Here is a 21,742-nt window from a genome sequence, read left to right on the forward strand (position 1 = left end):
AAAGTAACCCCTACAACCAGCTTAATACAATCCGAATAAATTTACAAAAATCCTATTATTTTTTTAAGCTAGTTGGAAATCAATGTCAATTAGTAAATTTTCATTTTTTTTTATTAGTTCGGATGATAACTTGTGTTTGCCTTTAGCAAAAAAAAATTCTTACATTATCAATTTTCATTAGTTCATTGAAACTTCAAAATCGCAAAAATTACAAAGCAAAAATGCAATAATTTTGGAGGGGGTTACTTTATTATACCCTTAATTAATCTAGTATTAGTAATGCTAAAATAAGAAAACAATCTAATAAAATTCTGTCAACACAAAAAGAAAATAGTAATATGTATCATAAATTTTGTCCAGAATGAAAATTTTTCATTAATCATTTACAACAAGATTGCTTCACTATATCGCTCTGGAAAGGAATAAACACCAGAGCATGTCATACAAGTTACTTGAAGAAGCTTTGAAAACTGATTCAAGCATATTAATGGTGTCTATATCGATCCTTCTCTCTTGACGGATAAGAACCTGTAATAACCGAAAGCTTTTTAGGTAATGTACAACCTAACTCAAAGAAGAATTCATGTAGGTATGACACCTAAGTAAAATATACATACCTCTTGATGAGTGATGTCTTGATTTATCTGAATGCCCTCCACCTGAATTCAGACACCATTAAAAATCTTAGTTTAATGTAATTTGCTCAAGACAAATGCTGAAAAGAAAATTAAATTGTTGAATATTTGGCATGAAGTTTAACGAAATTTGAAACTTGTTAGGCAAATTACCTGAAGCTCTATCCTTGGAACGATGGTGTCGTTCCCTAGCCTTATCTCTGTCCCTTTCGGGCTCCTCTCTATCTCTTTCTCGGTCAGAATCCCTACCCCTATCACGATCCCGAGACCTTATCCTATCCCTCTCTCTTTCCCTATCTCTTTCTCTTTCCTTGCTCCTATCTCCACTGACATCTGTTCTACGCTCGGGCTTTTTGTGCATCAGTTCCTCTCCTGTCTCTCCTTCCGCAGTCACATTCTTATTCGACTCTATTATCTTGTCACTGGATACTGATGGAGGAGCCTTGGAGACAGTATCACCATCAACTGGTGGGCTACTCTTTGGAACAACCTATAGAAGAGAAAGCAAAACACATGTTATTTTTTGTAAATTTAAGACACAAATTTATAGATGAAACAGCACTATGAGAGAATATTTAATCACACAGCGGTCACCATCAAATCATGCCACTGCAGTTTAGGAACAGATTGTCTAATGAAGCAATATATTGAGAATCAACATACCGAGAAAGTTAAAGAGAATTACCTTCGGAAGAGGCTGAGAATGAGAATCCCATGACTTGTTAGAAAATGTAAATGAATCACCATCCTTGCACACTGGTAAGTACTGTGCCTTGGGAAGGCTGTAGAGGTGAGCAAGAACCTTGCAAACTTCATCAATCCCTGATTTTTCTGCATCAAATGCCTTCCACCATGGTGGATTCTCAGGAAGGGACACTTGAAACCTACGAGCAGCCGCATATACTACCCCACAAGCTACTACCTCGCTCTTAAATCGAACGCATAAGGTAGTACGTAAGCTGCCATTAAAAAGTGAGATGAGCCATTGCCATGATAGAGAGTGCAATAGTAAAACGCCAAAAACCATAGGAGCATCAAAATAAAACAAATATAAATAGACAGAAGAACAAAAGCACAGCAAAGGCCTGAGTGTTAGATCTAATATTATCAATAACAAAATTTAAAATACTTCATATTCAGAAACCTCATATCCAATCATTAAATATTATTCCTATCAAATATTTACATCTACAGAAAACTTTTTGCATACCTGTCATTTGCTAGATTCCATGCTTCTTGTGTCAACTCTGGAGGTGTTTCAAGCGTAGCTAGGTAATTTGATATGAACTTATGAGGATGTTCAACATGGCAAATGAAGCCCATCTCTTTCAAGATGTGTCTTTCTGTTCTACTCAGCTCCATCTTTAAATCGGAGTATTTCTGGCAAAAAAAAGTGAAACTACTTTACAGGGAGGACATAAAGTATACATCTCTATGCGTATATTCACCCTTGAAGACCATAGAAACAATAATTTTTTCATAATTTCTAAAAAAATAAAACCAGCAAACTAACTGTATAAGCTTCTTACCTTAGAAAAAGGGTCCAAATGCTCTATGGGTAAATTCTCCCTCCTACATTCCATTCTGTGGAAAACAATTATAACCTGTCTGGCTTTTCTTGGGCACTCCTCCAGTTTTGCAGCAAGCCACACACAACTAGCTGCAACTTTCTGCAGAAAATCAAAACAACATCGGACATTTACTGTATTAAATATTGGCTATCCGGCTGTGTGTTTTGTAAAAAAAGTCATTATGAAATTTTTATTAGTAAAATAACTTCCTTAAAAAATTTATTAGCAAAATAACAATGTTCAATCCACAAGCGACCATAATGTAAATTTAATGTGGTTATTTTGCTAATTTTACATTTTCATATGGTTAGTTTGACAAATTTCACTATAGCGCTGGTAAGTGGCAATTCACAACTCAAAAACAACACGAAATTAAAAGGTTTGACCAAACATAAAATTCTTGTGAAGAAGGGAATACTTTTGAATCTGGACAGACACTAAGAACTCAATTAACCTAATATCACATCCCCAAGTTCAAATTCAAAAAATTAACAATTTTATATACGAATTAAGAAATTAAAGGTGGACAAATTAGAGAAACAAACCTTGACATTGAAGCGAGCAAAAGACTTCTTGCAATAAAAACGATGGAACAAAACCTGGGCAGTCGCCATTACAGCTTGGGGCCTGAAATTATTATAATTACAGTATTAGAAAAAATCAAAAGCATAACCTAGTTAAGGAAAATAGAAGAGAAAAAGAGCATACAATCGCAGCAAAATGCCGCTTTCTTGAATGAGATCGCAGCCATAGATTCTAAGAGTAGTTTCGGTGGGTTCATCTATATTATCTTTTCTGGATGGAGAATTCTGGAGTTGATCGTTTGTGAGATAGAAGGTATCGATCGCAGTATAAATCATCTTCAGCTCCACAGTCTAAACCCTAATAATCGATCAATACAATAAGGATCTGTATTTGAGATTTGAGGAATAGGAAGAAGAAAATTAAAAGGCGTGTTTTTTATTTAGGAAACAGGTATTATATATTAAAAAAATTATGTTGTCTAAAATCTAATTTTTTTTAATTTTTTTATTTATAAAAATTTTATTTTTGTATTTTGTTATTAGATATTTTTTTTTATAATTAGATTAAACATACAACACGTGTCAAATTAGACACACCTTTTTCACTTTTTCCCATATATATATGACTAAATAGTAATTAATATTCTTAAATATACATTAATTATTTTTTATAAAATAAATGGTCAAAAGTAAAATTTAGATAATATATAAAAAAATTCATTAAAATTTAGAAATGCAAAACAGAGAGGGAATAAATAACAAGAAGTAAACCTCTATAAAAATCCGGTGTTATCTCTTCCTTTATTTTTCTGCATTTTTCTATATTATGTTTATGTGTGTATGTATGTAATTTCTGGGTTTTTTGTGTTGATGTTCTTCGTAGGAAAGGCTCGGTTTTGGGGGTTAATTCGAACTGAGCAGTGGGTTATTTTCTGGGGTTTAATTGGGTTTGGGAAGGAACAAATTAGGGGTTTGTATCTGGTTATTGGGGCTGGTGTTCTTCATGTTCTTCATAGAAGAACATTGAAGAAGAAGGTGTTTTGTTCTCTGGTAGGGTTAGTTTAGTGGAGGCTGCCGTTTGAATGTTTGGGAAATAAAGAGTATATCTCAAAACCAGGGAGTCAAATAGGAGGTTTGACTGGGGTGAAAGGTCTAATTTGGCCTTGGAAAACTGATTTAATCTTGCTGTGTGTAGGGTTATTTTAGGAATAAATTCCTACAACACCTTTTCATTTTTTTTACAAGATTATATTATTTGTGTATAGAGAATAATCCAATTGACATTTGATATATACATGATTCTATTTCAAAAAAAATTACTAAGCGATTAATTTTAAACCATTAACACATGTAGTATTAGGGGTGTTCATAAAATAACCGATCCAATCCAATCCGCACGATCCAATCCAATTCAATCCGCAAAGTACGGATATCTGCACTTGTGCGGATTGGATTGGATTGGAAAATTCAAAATCCGCACTTGTGCGGATTGGATGTTGATTGACATGTAAAAGTAACCGATCCAATCCAATCCACACATATTTATAACAAAATTAAAAAAATTATATATAAAAAAATAACATTTTAATGTAAAGAAAATAGTAATTTAAAAGTCTAATACATATGATACAATTATATTGCAAAACTTAATAGATAAAATTTATATTCTATTCTTATATATTTTTTTTTCTACATACAATTTAAAATAAACTTAAATATTTTTTTATATATACAATTTTTTTCTTTCTTTGAATTTGTTATTTGTTATTTTATTTATTTAATGTGTTGTTGTAGACATAAAATAACTATAATTTATTTTAATTTGTTGCTAGTTATGTGAAAAAAAATATTTTTTTCATAAATATTAAATAATTTAATATTAAAAAGTAACCAATCCAAAGTAACCGATCCAATCCGCACTTTTGCGGATTGGATTGGATTGGATTGGATTTGAACTATTGTGCGGATTGGATTGGATCCAAAAAATGAAATCCGCACTTAGTGCGGATTGGATGTTGTTTGACCAAAAAAGTGCGGATTGGATCGGATGAACAGCCTTTATGTAGTATCTATATACATGTCCTATGCATAATAAAATAGTCATTTTAGATCAAATGTTAATATTAAATGCCAATTTCATAAACTTATAATAACTAGCTCTAGCATATATTTATTAATAAACATTCCTTATGCATGTTCAAATCAATCCATATCAACTTGCTAATTTTACACATCAATCTTTGAGTGTTCAATTCACTTAATTAGTCATATCTCCTCTTTTGGCCTGGTAAAGACACCAAAGAAAGGATTGGTAATGGCAGATTTCAATAGAGAGCCAGCTGAGTTTAACAATGCCATATTCACTTTTTCACTACCAAGATACAAAAACTCTTCTCTTCTCTCAAACCCACAAAGCTCAAGAAACTCAACACCTTCTTTCATACTCCCAATTCTCTCCTGCTCAAATAAATCAATACATATAGTCAATAATAATTTAATTAACATATTTTATTATAATTTCATAAATTTATTTACCTGGAATTTAGGATTACTCATTCTTATTTTCCTGAATTTTTCTTGGTTGGGATCCCTTGCAACATTTCCAACATATGTTAACAAAGTTTGGAAAGCTCTTCTTACTTTGGCTTCATTATCCTATAGACCCAAAAAAAAAAGTCAATTATAACACTATTGTGTTTTGTATAACAATGTGAAAAATGTTGTGAAAAATATAATTTATTTATACCATGTGATTGCGTTTGAGAGACCTTAAACATTCACTCATGAGCTCAACCTTTGAAACAGACATAATGGGATCATGTGAAATCTGAAACTCAAAGAATATATCATAATTAATTTCATCAATTTTGGTTTTAACACTTTTTTTTTATTATTATTTTGTTCACTTAAAGACAATTTTTTAATAATGCTCTCAAATAATAATAGGAGTGTCTTACTTTATGTAAATGTTTGTGACATTCTAAATTATTGGTGAAAATAGGTTTCAAAATAATTACTTTTAAGTACATATTAAATAGGCTTTAGAATAATTTATTTTCATGTTTTAGGTACATGAATCTTTGTAATGTACTAAATAACTATAATATATTCTAAAAATTATAATTACTAAACTAAAAACCATTTAATGAAAGCAAAAATAAAATTACATGTAATTATATTTTAAATTAAATGATTAAATTAGTGAATGAATATATATATATATATATATATATATATATATATATATATATACCTGTTTTTGTTGCACCACAGATTGTTTTGCAGGGCTCTTTAATGGCATTTGAACCTTACCCCTTCTTTCCAACTAAAACCATAATTTTATCAAATAAAAGAAATAAATAAAAAATTGTATAGAATCAATTACAAAAGGCATAAAGATAAAAAATTAAACCAAAGAATCTTTATTATTATTATTTTATAATTAGCACCTTATCTTGTTCAAGTTTCCATTTAATTTTCTCTTTTGCTCTTTTTTCTTCTTCTTTCTCTGATTGTTTCAAAGCCAAGTAACTGAGACATAAAAAAATTACTAATTATTTCACTCAAATGAAGAACAAATATTTTCATTAATAAGAGAAATGAAAAAATTAAAATGAAAGATTGAAACAAAACCGTTTTCTTTCGTTTTCTTCCAAAACTCGTTTCGCTTCCATGAGTTCTTTCCCATAACTAATCCTCTTCTGAATCAAAAAACAAGAAAAAAAAAATCAAATCTTCAAATCAAAACTAAAAAAAAAAAAAAGATTACAAAGAAAAAATAAACTTGTTTGTTGATAATATATACCTTCTCTCTTTCTCTTTCAAATCTTTTTTCTTCTTCATTCTTCTTTCTTGCTTGATCCCTAATCATAATAACATCAAAGAAATTATTATACAACATAATAATATTTATAAGTAATTGTACTTTATAATTATGTTATACACCTTCATATAAAAAAATTAGGAGTAGTCTATAAGAAAAAAGTGAAACATGTTACCTTAATTCTTGAGCTTTTCTTTTCATTTCTTCTGTTAAAGAAAATTGCTCAGTTGAATCAATACTAATATCAATATCAGTTGATACCTGTAACAAAATTTGTGTATACAATTTAGTTTAAAGAATAAAAAAAGTGGTGTTTTAATTAATCAAGGCAGATTGGTATTTATATATAGTGAGGTAATACAAGGAAAAAAGAGTTGAAAAACAAAATTAGTTAGTTAATAACTGAAACTAACAGAAAAATAAACCAGACTTTTAGCTACTAATAATTACAATGGTAAATAAATTATGGAAATATTGATACCAAGGGCATTTGGTCAATGTCAGGATCATTTTCATGATCAATGATCCAATTTACAGCATCTTCTATACTGTTATTGCCTAAAAAAAATTAAATAATAATAATTAAAAATTAAAAAAAAAAAATTGGTTACCAATAACAAAATAAAGTAACCAATATTGATGAGTCTCTCACCAGAATAATGAAGTGCTCTTGTTGACTGAGCTAAAGGAAATCCCATTGATTCAAGTTGATTAAGAAAACTCTCATTTACTTTAGGAACATACATTTTTTTTAATCAGAAAATAATAAATATATACCCTTTTGGGTGTAATTATTACAAGACTATGAAAAATCCAATAGTATTGCTATTAAGAAAAATGTACACAAAAAGGGTTTATGAGATATATGAAAGTTATTGAATATGAAGTGTTTGAGTAGATGGAGTGGGTTTTCCATATTGGGTGTTTTTGATTGAATGATTTTAAGAGAGTGTGTTTGGATTGAAACAAGAGAAGTGTAGATATGTGTAGCTGGTTCTGGCATTTGATGATTCTTTGCCTCTTTTTTGTGTTGCTTCATTTGAGTAAACATCTCTTGATTCTTAATGCTTTCCTTATTTGTACCTTTTGGCTCTCTCTGTCAATTAAGAAAGGAATTCTCTAATGTTTTAAAAAAATTTAATGTAAAATCTATTATCCAAACTATTTAGCAACAAGAATTGAGTATTGTTATTTGTCACTTTAAAATGCTTAATACTACACCGATATTAAAATCACAATGTGTAGAGTCAATATTAAAATGCACAAATAATAATTTATCACTTTTTGTGTGGTGTTTATCAGAAGTGTTCATCAAATTACTTATATTACACAAATTGTCTACACCGTATCACACTGGATAAAAAATACGACCTAAAATTTTGTACAATGTAGTTTAAGAAATTATAAAAATTACATATGCGGTTTGATTTAAAAAATGTTACAACCCGCACCATAAACAAGTAATTACTAGAGTTAGTCATTTCAAACATTAGACTCATAGTCATCCAATCCAATGTAGGTTTATTAATTTTTTCTGTAATTGTTTTTTTTGAAAAAAAAAAAAATCACAATATAATATGTATCATATTATTTAATAACTTTGGTAACTTTAATATAACTAAGAAGTTATTTTAGTAATCACAAATTATTTTTTTAGTAACGTTCTTCTAAATAATATATATTTGATTTTTATTGTTTTTAAGGTACAAATTTGCAAATCAATTTTTCTTAAAAAAGTTATTTTATGAAAAATATCAAAAAAAATATGACGAAAACAGGAAACTTATTACACTAAGAAGGCCCTTAAAATTGATTGAAAAATAAAATCATACTTTTATAAAAACTCATAAATATTTGTAATTTCCTCAAAATTACGTTCACCTTTCGATATTTACCACTCTCATTAGTCATTAGGTTAGGCCCAATTGCCCTGGTCCAATTTCGAAGCCCATTACGAGCCCGCCTCTTCCGGAAGAACTCTCTACAAGAACAGAGCAGAAGCTAAAAGCTCAGCTAAAGACTCTTCCAGAAACCGTTAGAACTGAGTAGAGTGATCACTCACAGTCACCGATCGGAGAAGACACAACCAACTTTCCTTCCATACCAGAAAATATCTATGTCTGAGGAAGACAAAGGTAGAAGAAGGATCATGCTCTTACTCTACTGTCCTTCACTTTCCAACCTACTTCAGCTGGCTGTTTGTGAGGATCAACGAATAGATTTGGGTTACATAGCCACAGCATTTGGGTTAGACCCATTAACACTCAGAATCAATGGCCACTTCATCGCTACAGGAATCGACTTCATCTCCTCCTATCTTACTTGGAACTCACTCTTTTCTTTCTTCTCTGCTAAACGACTCTCCACTGGTAAATACCCTGCTTCTGACCCATTAATCGTCCATGGAAAGCTCTCCAGACTCGGAACAAAGAGTAAGTATTTCTTTGTTTGGTTTCGGAGAAAAATCATCAGTTGCTGCAGCTGATGACGTATTTATTCATATCTTTTGCAGGAGCGCATGATCCTCAGGATGATCGTAGTAGGCCAGAGGTTGAAGATGATATTGTTTTACCAAGCAATAATAAGAAGATGAGAGAAGCTGATTCAGGTATGAAACAAGTTTTTAAGTATAATATATGTATTTGTGTGTATGTATAGTGTATAATACAAAGTTGGTAATGTAGTATTTTGAGTTTTATATAATTAAATCCAATATAGTACTTATTATAGAGATATTTAAGAGATAAGTAATTAAAGTTTTGAGCTTGTAATCAAACTCATCATTTTTTGATTGGCATAAGTTTGAAATTGTAATTTTTGCCTAATTTCATTAGTATAGACTTCTTAATATAGAACACATGTAACCAAGATTCTAAAACAAGTAAAAGTAGTATTCACCAAACTAGATGAAAATTACATATTTACAAGTATTTATGATGCTAAAACAAATTATTAAGTTTATATTAATTACAAACTCAAAATTTTTGTTTGTAATTATTCAAAAAAAAAAAAAAATTACAAACTCAAAATTTTTTATCCCCATTTAATATTACAAATATAGTTTGACTTTTGATTAAGCTCAAAATATTAGAATATTTTATTTATGGAAATTATTTTCTAATTAAGGAAATGATTTTCTATTTAAGGAAATAAATAAATAATTGATTTTCTGTTAAATGAATATTTTATATTCATTAAATCTGGACAAAATCAATTATGTAATATTCTATATATGGTCAGATTTCTATATTCATTACCTGATTTGATTTCCTGAATTAATTGTCAAAATATTCTGACAATTAATGTGGCGCGTACATGATCGGAGTATCTCACCTATAAATATAGGGTCTCGTCCCCGAGCTCCTCACTCATTCTCGTTCATATGACAAGAAATTCCATCTAAAGAGAGTTGAGAGAGCGAGGAAGCCCGATTACCCACATCAATCGGTTTCTTTTGCAGATCAAGCTTATGTGAGACTAAAGCTCAAGAATCAATGGCTGGAGGTATTTCGATCCTTAAATTATAGTATATATATGTTTGATTTAATTCCGCATTTTATACATAAACATATATATTTCAGTTTATACATATAAATATCTAACAGTTGGTATCAGAGCGGTTTTTATCTCTGCCTTGATTTTAGTTTGAGTTTCATATATATATATATACTCGTATATACAGTGTTTATATATATATATATTTATTCAGTGTTGATATATATATTTATTTTCGTTTGTGTATATATTTATATATTCATATTCATTCAATCCCAATTATATATATACATATATATTTTTATACATATATACTTGTTTATTCATTCAGTTCATATATATATATTCATATATATATATATATTTTCTTCATTTCATTACGTATATATGTTGTATATATATATTATTTATATATCTAAATGCTATATACAAATATATACATATATACATTTCATGTTTATATATATACATACAGTATTTTTATTTTTCTGTATATATATGTATATATATATTGTATATGTATTAATACATTCATATATTAATATAGATTGTTCTAAGCATGAAAATCCACTTTGAAAAAACAAAGAAATCTCAAAATTATTCTTCAGAAAATTTTGGTGATTTTTAAAGTCTTTGTTTTATGTATTTTCGATGCATAAAATCTATATGAATGTCTTAATTTTTGCATTTAGATTCATTTGGAATTGATTTCATGATTTTTGGAAGTTTAAGGAAATTTTATCATGTCGTTTATGGCAGTGTATTTTTCAAAAAAAAAAAAAAAAAAAAAAAGGGAAAAAAAAAAAATTTCGATTTTTTTTTATATATATTTTTTATTTATTTGGAAATATAAATTATTCTCCTATTGTTAATTTAGTCAATAAATTACATTCATTAATTTCCATTTTTAATTTAATACATATATTTAGAATTAATATGTTATTTAGTATAAACTGAAAATGGAAATTTGTTTTAATATGGTAATTAATTACATGATTTATTTAGGCATGTAATAATTGTGCAATTTGTATAATTGTGCATTTAATTATTTATTACCAAATTTATGTAATTTATTGTTTAAATTAATAAAATTTGAAAAATCTGCCATTAAGTAGTCTTTAATTTTGCATTTAATTCATTCCATATAATTAATTGTACTAATTTGTATAATTACCTTATTTATACAAATTAATTATTAGTATAAATATTTAAGATATTATATGGTCATAAATGCATAATTAATTATATAGTATGGAATTAAGCATTTAATTTATTATCATACAATAATTGTATTAATTTGTATTTATTTGGCAAATTTATGTTTAATGCAATTAATTTAGATTTGTATGATTTAAATGCTATACATAAATTCCTTTTATAGTGCTAGATATATTTAGAAATATTCAAACATTAAGATAGGTTGAATATTTTATATAGCACATTAAGTTTCATAAAACTTCATAAAATATTCATAAAACTTCCTAAAATGAATAAAATATGAATAAAATGTAAGTAATTTTGTGGTTTGACATAAGAAAACATGAATTTGGGACAAATGCTCATATCTAGAACGGTTTTTAATGATCTTCGGACGACCACACTAGGTGAGCATTAATCTCGTTGATTGTCTACTATGTTAATAACGAAATTACTTTTAGGTAGAGCCCATTACCTAATGTCAAAGTGAAAATATAATTTTATATAATTGTGGAGTAGCCAAGCATCCTTATTTGTATAAAATTATATATTAATTAAAATTCACCTTAATGGACATAACTTGTAATTAATTATATAGGTATAATAATTTTACCCCACAGGATTTTATTATATTTGTATAATTAATTAGATAATATGTTAAATTAAATTCTCTTAATTTACTCCCATTGTGGAGTTATGGGGATTTAATTTAATAGTGTTATCACAAATTTAATTAAAGATAGATAATAAACCTTCATTTTCCAAACCTAATTGTTTAATTAAATCTATCATAAAGTTCATCTAATTTTATTAAATTTAAAATTTAGCCCACAGGCAATTTTGGATTTAGTAAAATTTTAATCTTCGCCTTTATACTTTGGTGTCTAAGTGAACCACATAATTTTAAATAATTGTGAGTAGCCACAAGATCCTTAATTATATAAAATTATATATATTAAGTGGATTAAGATCACATAATGGACATGAATTATGTGAACATAATAATCTTACCCTACAGCGATTTTATTATATTCACATGATTAATATGTTAAATTAAATTCTCTTAATTTATCCCACAGGAAATTATGTAGATTTAATTTAATAATTTTATCATAAAGTATAAAATTTTGAAACATTTATAAATAATTAAGTGTTTCATACCTTTCATTAAGATAGAAATATTAAACTTTAAGTTTTTCATAAATTGTGTAAATCTATTATAATCTACATCTAAATCTAATCTTATTAAATTAAAAATTTAGCCCACAGGCAATTTTTGTTTAATAAGATTTCATATTTAAGCATGTTTATTCATTGGTAAAAACATGATTCATTTAAACCTCAAAACTATATATGTAATTTTATTACATCACTATTCATAAATTTCTTCCATACTAGTAGAAAATTTCTTCCATAACAAAAGAGAAATTTTCAAAATTTATTCTCGATAATTTCATCTAGCATATACAGTTTTTACTGTATAATTAAGAAAAATAAATCACACTTTATTATCACCAATAAATTTTAATTTATTGTGTATGAATTCATTCTAATATAGTTAATGTGATTATTAACACATAGTGGATTATTTTAGATTATTATTCCACATTCATAATTTCTTGCAAGGTTTACAAATAAACCTAAGAAAGTCAGTATTGTGAGCAAATCTTATCCACAGACAAGATAACTTCTCACATTTAGAAGTTTAAGGAACAAGCAATATAGTAGTGGCTTTGTTTTAAAATTGGGAAAGATCTTTATGTTCCAAGATTCTATTGAAACTTGATTTAGACACATTTAGAGGTCTTTACTACAAATGATGTCACTCATAAAGATATGCAAGTTCAATCTGACAATAAGAAATGTGTTATTAATAAGAATTCTTCTACATTATAGCACCAAACATTATGGAACATATCTCCATAAATAGAATAAATGTTAGTAAATGGTGGGGATCTTCATTACACTTGATTTTACTAACTTTATTTAGAACTTGTGTGAATTTCATTAAGAATATGTATTCCAACAAGTCAAAATCGGTGCATACTAGAATTCTATCATATTAGAAATCATACAAGTCAATTAATTTTGAAGACATGGACTCAAATTTTGCATCTCTTTTTTAACGATTACTCACATAAATAATTTTTCTACAAAAGTATCGATTTATATGTTTCAAAGACATTTAAATCTTAAGTAGAGAAATGGTGCATTTTGCATATTAAGATAGTGAGATCAAATATAAAATGGAGAATACTACATTAAAATTCGTGAGTATGGATAAACTCCCAGTCTATTTGCAAAGTTTCTTTAAAAGCATGGGTTCATTGCCCGATACATATGCTTGGTACACCTAAATTATAAAGTGTAAAATGCATTTAAGAAACTAAGCATTTTTTGGACATGGGGTGGAGCCTACATAGCAAACTCAATCTTTTCCTAAATCTTTGTATATTGATACTCAACAATGGGGTGTACATATCGAATCGTGTTCTAACCAAAGTTGTTTCTCAAACATATTTCAGTTGTGATAAGGTTGAAAACCGACTTGATGACATGTACACATTTTATAAATACCCATATATAGTTAGAGTACAATTGTCAAAGAAAAGATCTGGGCCCTAAACCATAAATGAGCATATTTCATTTGAAAAGCTATAAGGTTTAAGGGTTACATATTTTATTATCCATCTCACAACACTAGAATTGTGGAATTAAGAATTGACTTGATCAGTGGGAGTGATCAATCTAGGAACCTAGTTTCCGAGAAAGATCATTCATATTTTCTCAAACTTCCACCTCAACTGTTAGATTAATTATGATTCACAACAACCCTCAAGATTACTGGTTATTGAGAATTCATAACTAATCATTAATAATCTACAAGTCATTGATAAAATTCTAATAAGTTATGTTATTTAGTAATTGCTAACAATTTCTAAAATAACATGCATATTGAACCATTTGCTCTTTTAAGAGTTTGTTGGTCCATCCTTAAGATGACTTATTAGAACAGTAAGATCAATGTATTCTAGTGATCACATTTTGTACAATAAGAGTTCAACTACAATATTAATTTGAGACACAAATTAAATTATAGAATGATAAAGAATTGAAGTTGTAGTACAATATGCCATGAATGAAGAAATGAATATCTTAAATAGCAATAAAGTTTATCTTTAGTAAAGTTGCCTAATGGGGTGGAGAACATTAATTAAGCATAGGTTTTTTCACCAATAATATTCATTAGGCAACATTGAGAAACATAAAGATATAAAAGAATATTCATTGCTAAAAAGTTCATTTTGAACTAAGAATCAATAACAAAGGAGATTTACATTCTCAATTGTTTTTATAAAAGATTCTATTATAGACCTTGGCATTTGTTGCTTGTTTTAATTCATTAATCAATTCCAAATAGTGAACTAGAGGAGAAGGTATACAGACTGCCATAAAGATTTTCCTCTAATAAGTGGTGAACATATGCAAGCTTAAAGTGTCTACCTATAGATTAAAACAAACATCTCACAAATTGGTATTATATCATCTTTTCCTTTAGGTTTGAAAAGAGAATTATGGAAATAATCATATACCAGAAGGTTAGTGGGAGTAATATTTGTTTTATACGTAGACAATATGTTACTTGCAAATGATGATAAAAGTTTTCTATATAAGTTGAAATAATTCATATCTCAAATTATTATTTTGAGATAAGGAATATAAATAATATATATAATTTTAATTAATTAGAGAGTAGCCACAAAAGATCTCCGATTAAATAAAATTATGTATTATTCATCTGATATAACTTTTATCTTTAAGTGTGATAAATTCAACTCGAACCAAAGATTCGAAAAATGGTCTCGGAATGAGAATAAATTAAGAACATTCATTTGCTTCTATTTTAGAAGCCTAATGTATGCCTAAGAGTCCGAATAAGACTTTGCATTACATTTGTTTCAGATCGTTAAGTACGTAATAACTAAAGTAAAGTTAAGACCACTTTATTTTTCATACAAAGTGATGAGGTATCTTTAAGATACTAAAAATTATATTCATACATATTTTAAGATGAATTGACCATCTGAAAATATAGTTAACCAATTAGATTCTAACATACTTCACTGGTTGTATTTATTCACGTAAATCAATATTTTATTACGTCGTTAAGATTACCAGTAAGTTATATTGTAGAGAATCTTGATTGTTATTTCCACTATAGAAGTCAGATTCATTTATTGTTTTGAGGATACATCTCGTATGATGTATTATAGAGTTTCATAGTAGGCACAGAGTTCGAATTGGTTCATTAGTGCCATTAAAAAAAAAAATTGCGATAAATTCGCCTACAATATTTATGGCTAATAACTCTAAATACATCGGTCGAAGCTAGCATATCGACATTAAGTATTTAGCCATAAAAAGGCGTGATAAGTGGTCATTAATCACGCAAACTGAATTGGGTGATCGCATAGATCCTTGACTAAAGGCATGCCGCAACACAAATTCAAGGATCATAAAGTAAATGTGGGATTCATTTAACCCATATGCAGTTTTTTATTTGTACAACCAAAAATTATTCAATGAAACTCTAATTTAGATATTTTCTCATATTTATGTGCACCTTAATTTCATCTGAGAAAATTATCGTAAGAGGACCTGAATAAACATAAGGGTTAGGGTTTATTCACTTAAGTACATTGCCACATAAAGTACATTGTTATATAATAAATATATCGTAATACATGGAAGATAATACTCGACTTATAATGAGGACATGTCGCTATGATTCGTATGTTTATTATATAATGAGGAACGTTGGGTTTGAATATTTTAGTTTAAATGCTGACCAAGTGGGAGAATATTAGAATATTTTATTTATGGAAATTATTTTCTAATTAAGGAAATGATTTTCTATTTAAGGAAATAAATAAATAATTGATTTTCTGTTAAATGAATATTTTATATTCATTAAATACGAGACAAAATCAATTATGTAATATTCTATATAATGGTCGCATTTCTATATTCATTACCTGATTTGATTTCCTGAATTAATTGTCAAAATATTCGGACAATTAATGTGGCGCGTATATCCGATGGAGTATCTCACCTATAAATATAGGGTCTCGGTCCCCGAGCTCCTCACTCATTCTGTTCATAACAGCAAATTCCATCTAAAGAGAGTTGAGAGAGCGAGGAAGCCCGATTACCCACATCAATCGGTTTCTTTTGCAGATCAAGCTTATGTGAGACTAAAGCTCAAGAATCAATGGCTGGAGGTATTTCGATCCTTAAATTATAGTGCATATATGATTTATTAATTCCGCACTTTATTCATAATCATGTATGTTTTAGTCTATACAAATAAAAGTCTAACACAAAACACATGGTAGTGGAATTATTTGGTTCATTGTGCTTTAGGTAAAAATGGGGATTTTTGAGCAAGTCCCATATTGTCCAAAGGCCTTTGTTTTAAGAGAAATCATTTAGTTGAAGACTTAAGCCTATTAAAGAAGCTAAGGATCAATGAAATTGAAACCTGTACAGGTCAGGTACATCAGATTATAGTGTTCTGACTTCGTATCAGTCAAACTTTTGTTTTTGTTCCTTATTATAGCATAGCTGATAATATATAATATGGGGTTTGTTTTCAGATATTCTAGAAAAGGATAATAATAATGAATTGTCCAAAAGCATTTCAAGCAACCGTTTTAGATGCACTCCCATGAAGAGGACAAGGGAAAATGATGTTGATGAAGCTATTGTTTCAGCTCCCTACAAGAAAATCAGATGAATTCTTTAATTTTTTCAAAAATTATTCCTATTGTAAATTGTGAGAGTTCCATACAGAAAATTTGTAAAAATTTGTGTAATGACATTGTATACAAGTACTCTGATCGTGAGTTCTCTAATGAGTTGAATGAAAATTGAAAGTTCTCTTAGAGTTTGAGATTGTCAAAATTGAAAGTGAAATAAAATACTTTCAAAGTGATTTTGGAATCTGAGTGTGTAGCCTACTTGTAAAATTAGCTGGTTCCTAATGTACACAGGTTTACTAATGGCATCATTCCAAATAGAATTTCCAAACAGCAATTCCAGCCACTAATATAATTTTGAGTATGAGCTTTGAATTGAAGAAAGACGATTTTGTGGAAGGTGACTCTGCTGTTTTTAACGGTCTTCCTGTAATCTTGGAAGACAACTTTGATAAGAACCGAGATATGGGGCTGGCTTTCTTCGAATCTGGAACCAAACAGAGTTAGTGAACTACCGGTACAACATAAACAAAGGAAAATTCTCGATTAGTAGTATGGTTTTACCTTTGTTCTTTAAAAATCTCTCTTCTTCAGCAACGCTACGACGGAGTACATTTAGTAAAGATCCAAAATATAAGGCGAAAACTGTGCATGTAATGGTGATGACATTGTATGGCATGCTAAAATCTGGAGTGGTTAAAGGGACAAGTAATACTTCTGTGTAAGACAGAACAGTACTGTTTTCCTACATTACAAATCCATAAAAAAAACAAAGTAAATACAAAATCTAATCAAAAGTAGAACATGTTTATAACTAACATAACATTTTTCAGCTGTACCTGAAGTTTTGCCAAAATAGGTAAGGTCTCCAAAGATTTATCTTCAATGTAGTGTATGCTTGCTTGGAAATATGGATAGCTTACTAGGGCCGAGGGGATATCGAATCCCTGATTAGCATCTGGTGGATATTCATCAATATGCAAAAATCCCTACAAAAATGTACTAATCCAGTTATTAAGGAAATAGGGGCACATGCAATTTTGAGCCACTATGATGAAATCATACCTTATCGAATTCTAGAGTTACAACAGCTGATTTCATGGCACAAGGGAGCTTTAGTAACATCTCCATCGACCCAGGTGACACCTTGTCTTCAGAAGGCGAAACGCACATCTTCTCAATTGAATCTGAAACTGTTTGTGGTTGTTCATCAACAAATACTTGTAGTGTATGATAATACACCTTGATATACCAAGGCACTACTTGGAAAATCTTAACCTGCAATTTGCAACTCTCTTTTGTTGTATCGAAATGCAATAGATTCCCATTCAATCCAGTGGGTTTGAAGGATATAGCAATAGCACCCCTTTCATTCCCACTTCCCATTAAGAATCTACTAGCATGTAATGGTGCTTGCTGACATGACCAAACAACAGGAAGCTTCCATGTTAGGCCCAAATCAAATGGCTCTGATTCGCTATACTTCTCAACCGAATATACATACAGAATTGAAGGGTTACTCTGATAGGAGCCAACAACTTCCTCCAGTACCCTGTCAGGCTTCACAGACGATTGAAATCCAGGACTACTCCTCAAACCTTCATAAACTATATCATCAGCAACAGAAATTTCATTTTCTTTTGGAAGCTTATCCAGTTCAGCAACTAGACCCCCATCAAGTTGAAGATATACATTACTGGACTTAGCAAGAACACATCTTCCATTGACTTTCCTCCCAAAAATTGTAGTCAAAGACCAACTTGGTTGCGGTTTTGTTTCCTGGGAAGTTATAAGGGTTCTCCTTTCATGAGGCTGCAGAACAACTGTAAGTGTTTGCTCAAGTAGGATGGCTGAATCTACACCATCCAAATCAAATCAAGTTGAGGTCAAATGCAAACGCTGCGAATGATAAAATCCTTTGTAAATAGACGGTCTATCCATTAATGCAGCAAGCCCAGCTTTGTCTCGACAAGGAAGAAGCTTGAGCCAAGGAGTAAGATTCTCAGTACAAACAGCCTCCCTTGGCAAAGTACCATATCTCAGACTCCCTGAAGCCGACCGAAATAATACTAATAATTTAATATTTTTTTTTTTAAATGTTCAAAATAATTTTTATTTATTATTTTTCATATAATTTTCTAAAAAAAATTAACAATAATAAATAATTATAAAGAGTAAAATATATATATATATATAAGAATGTCAATCAAGTCGGGTCAGGCTCAAAACCCCACTCAAAAAAATAAAAAATGCATACCAAACATAAGTTAGACTTAGTATTTCCATTCCAGAGTAAGAAAAACTGTGTACCAAACAACCTCTTAGGGTTTTCTTTTTTTCAAAAGTATTTCTTTATTATTTTTCTAAAATGTTTAATGTTTTTTTTTATTCTTTAAAATGATTTATTTTTAAATTTTAAATTAATTTATAATATTATTATTTAATTTTTAATTTTTTTAAATTATTTTTATAATATTTTTTAAATTAATATTACGTGGACTACTGAAAATTTGCCACGTGTACAAGTGTGTACACGTGGACAGTCCACTGTGGCACTTAACTGTGATTTTCGGACGGAGGTGTACAGAGCAAAACGGAATGGGAGTTTAGTAGGTTTTGCCGCCAAAATTTTGGTTTTTGTGGTTAAGTGTTACAAATCCTAAAATTAAGTGATTTAGCCGTCAATATCTCATTATTGTGTCAAATTAACACGTGTCAAATTATTGTCAATCCTTACTTTTCATAATATTTTAATAATTAGTGACAACCATATTTAAAATTTTAAAAATTATATTGTAAAATAAATCATAAATTTTATTAAATGATAATTAACTAATAAATTGTTTCAAATTTTAATCTTATTAATTATAATAATATGTTAGACTTAACTATTATTTTGAGAGTGAATTGTCATAAGAATAAATTTATCATATGATTTTAAAACCGTTTTCATCACCGTATCTTACTTTTAGTCAATATATAACATTCAAGGGTATTGTTATATATCCTCATATTTAACTTATAGTTAACTATCCTTCCCAACATATTTTTTATATATACAAAACAAATATAACAATGAATTAACTACTTACTTTTATACATAAATTAATTTAAAAATCTTTATAGAAGAAATATACTAAATAAAATCTATTAATTAATAATGAAAAAAAAAATTGTAACTAATTAAATTTAAATTCTAATAGTATGTTTTAGATATTAAGTTATTTGAGGTAGATTGGATAGATGGAAGATTGTTTGAGGAAGGCAATGTGGTCCTTTATTTGAGGGACGAATTATTGGGTGTGAAACTATAGTCCCACATTAGCTAGAAATGTGATAAGATCATGGTATATAAGAATGGACCATATCTCTATATTATTATAATATTTTGGGAAGGTGCCCAAAAAAAAATTTGTGAGAGCTTAGGCCTGAAACGAACAATATCATACGTGGGATATATGGTGTAAGTAGGTGAGCCTTGGTAATCTCACGATGGGATTCGTAGATGTGTTCAGTTAGACAGTGTTGTGCTCTGGATAGAGGAGTTGGCATGAGAAAGAGCATGACTCTCATAATAGTCTAAAGAATATTCCAAATAAGTTTTTATTAGAAAATTAATATTTCACACAGTATAGAAAAAGAAGACAGCATTGAAAATCCATTTCAAAATAGAAAAATATTCCTCATATTAAATGTTTCATATAAGTAAAGTAATTAAACTATTTAAGTATTCATTATTTAATACCAAAACACAATACTGAGAAATCTTACATTGCCTACCTCAGACAACATACACTCACATGCAAAAACATGTTACATTAGAATTGGGTGCAGAGGTATAAGGAAAAGAGAACTGGATTTTCTAAGATTTTTAGAAAGACAAACCTGTAGATCCGATCGGAAGAGGTAGTCATGTTCATCTGATTGGAAGTGGTGGTTTTGCTCCTTTGGTTGTTGATGCGGTTAGCAATGGTGGTGGTCGCCATGGCCGGCCATTAACCTGTGCAAACAGTGCTAATGCACAGGGCCTAAAATTTAAAAAGGCCCAATATAATTTTTCAGATTTTTTTTCAACCCAACATTCCATAAATGTGTCATGCTAAATAAAATGGAAAGTTTTTCTATGACTTTTTTCCTTTATTTAATGCTTTTTAGTTTTTTTATCCATAATATTTGATATTAGCTTGAAGTTGTATTAAAAATAATAACAATTTTAGTAAAATTGGTTGAGTTTTTAGGTGTTTAATTATGTAAAATATATTTTTGTAATATAATAATATTTTAAAATATTATTTACAAATTATATATTTTTTTTTGTTAGGGCCTACTTTTTAATATTAGAACAGGGCCTCTAAAATATTTGAGACGACCCTAGTGGTCGCATCATCGCTACCTCCAAACTCACCATTGTTGGCGGTCTCGAAGCCCTTGTCGTGGTCCGAAAAAGAAGATGGATTTGGTGGAGTCGAAACCCAATTTTCGGTAAGCACGATATTAACAAGTAATCTTCAGAGAAAATCGTATGGATTCGTTTATTCTAGAGAAAAAATCGTATGGATTGTTATTTGTTAGGATTTTGAAGAAGGGATTGTTAAAAATCCTACGGTTAGATTTACATATTTTAGTGTAAATTATATTTTGTTATTAGTATTTTTATTAATACCTATTATTATATAATTTCCCCAACTTAACGTCTAAATTAACGTGAATAGTTAAAGTTAATGGAAAAGAAAAAAAA

General features: G+C 28.9%; 3 protein-coding genes and 1 pseudogene across 9 annotated transcripts in view; 1 reads left to right on the forward strand and 3 right to left on the reverse strand.

Annotated features, from left to right (window-relative positions):
• Nucleotides 1-312: 312 nt before the first annotated feature.
• LOC115712945 (cyclin-L1-1) overlaps nucleotides 313-21,742 on the reverse strand; it is a 37,288-nt gene continuing 15,858 nt past the window's right edge. Inside the window, exons 1-9 of one of the 3 annotated variants that reach the window (XM_061114943.1) lie at nucleotides 3,502-3,801; nucleotides 2,915-3,088; nucleotides 2,752-2,833; nucleotides 2,165-2,305; nucleotides 1,846-2,015; nucleotides 1,321-1,594; nucleotides 789-1,125; nucleotides 618-659; nucleotides 313-528 (exon numbers count right to left, since the gene is read on the reverse strand). In XM_061114943.1, the coding sequence (XP_060970926.1) occupies nucleotides 485-528; nucleotides 618-659; nucleotides 789-1,125; nucleotides 1,321-1,594; nucleotides 1,846-2,015; nucleotides 2,165-2,305; nucleotides 2,752-2,833; nucleotides 2,915-3,066 (1,242 nt within the window). In that variant the 5' untranslated portion in view covers nucleotides 3,067-3,088; nucleotides 3,502-3,801 and the 3' untranslated portion in view covers nucleotides 313-484. Of the gene's footprint in view, nucleotides 529-617; nucleotides 660-788; nucleotides 1,126-1,320; nucleotides 1,595-1,845; nucleotides 2,016-2,164; nucleotides 2,306-2,751; nucleotides 2,834-2,914; nucleotides 3,263-3,501; nucleotides 3,802-21,742 lie in introns of those variants that run through there. The other 2 variants (XM_061114942.1, XM_061114941.1) reach the window with 2 other exon arrangements.
• Nucleotides 4,834-7,917, reverse strand: LOC115714586 (uncharacterized). Of its 2 annotated transcripts, none has more exons than XM_061114945.1 (10): nucleotides 7,206-7,917; nucleotides 7,035-7,111; nucleotides 6,729-6,814; nucleotides 6,536-6,593; nucleotides 6,364-6,428; nucleotides 6,180-6,261; nucleotides 5,984-6,055; nucleotides 5,477-5,557; nucleotides 5,266-5,385; nucleotides 4,834-5,187 (listed from the first exon to the last, which is right to left on the reverse strand). In XM_061114945.1, the coding sequence occupies exons 1-10, from the start codon at nucleotides 7,297-7,299 to the stop codon at nucleotides 4,996-4,998; spliced, it is 927 nt and encodes a 308-aa protein (XP_060970928.1). In that variant the 5' UTR covers nucleotides 7,300-7,917; the 3' UTR covers nucleotides 4,834-4,995. The 2 variants fall into 2 exon arrangements, with proteins under 2 accessions (XP_060970928.1, XP_030499188.2); XM_030643328.2 differs by having other exon boundaries at nucleotides 6,364-6,431; nucleotides 7,206-7,916.
• Nucleotides 8,584-17,209, forward strand: LOC115712952 (uncharacterized). Of its 4 annotated transcripts, none has more exons than XR_009687586.1 (4): nucleotides 8,584-8,985; nucleotides 9,066-9,161; nucleotides 16,670-16,800; nucleotides 16,903-16,944. XR_009687586.1 is itself a non-coding variant. In XM_030641390.2 (3 exons), the coding sequence occupies exons 1-3, from the start codon at nucleotides 8,670-8,672 to the stop codon at nucleotides 17,040-17,042; spliced, it is 552 nt and encodes a 183-aa protein (XP_030497250.2). In that variant the 5' UTR covers nucleotides 8,584-8,669; the 3' UTR covers nucleotides 17,043-17,209. The 4 variants fall into 4 exon arrangements, 2 of the variants coding, with proteins under 2 accessions (XP_030497250.2, XP_060970929.1); XR_009687585.1 differs by having other exon boundaries at nucleotides 16,670-16,795; XM_030641390.2 differs by lacking the exon at nucleotides 16,670-16,800 and having other exon boundaries at nucleotides 16,903-17,209.
• Nucleotides 17,210-20,990, reverse strand: LOC115713847 (uncharacterized; annotated as a pseudogene).

The sequence above is a fragment of the Cannabis sativa genome, chromosome 4, assembly GCF_029168945.1.
Source record: "Cannabis sativa cultivar Pink pepper isolate KNU-18-1 chromosome 4, ASM2916894v1, whole genome shotgun sequence".
Taxonomy (NCBI): Eukaryota; Viridiplantae; Streptophyta; class Magnoliopsida; order Rosales; family Cannabaceae; genus Cannabis; species Cannabis sativa.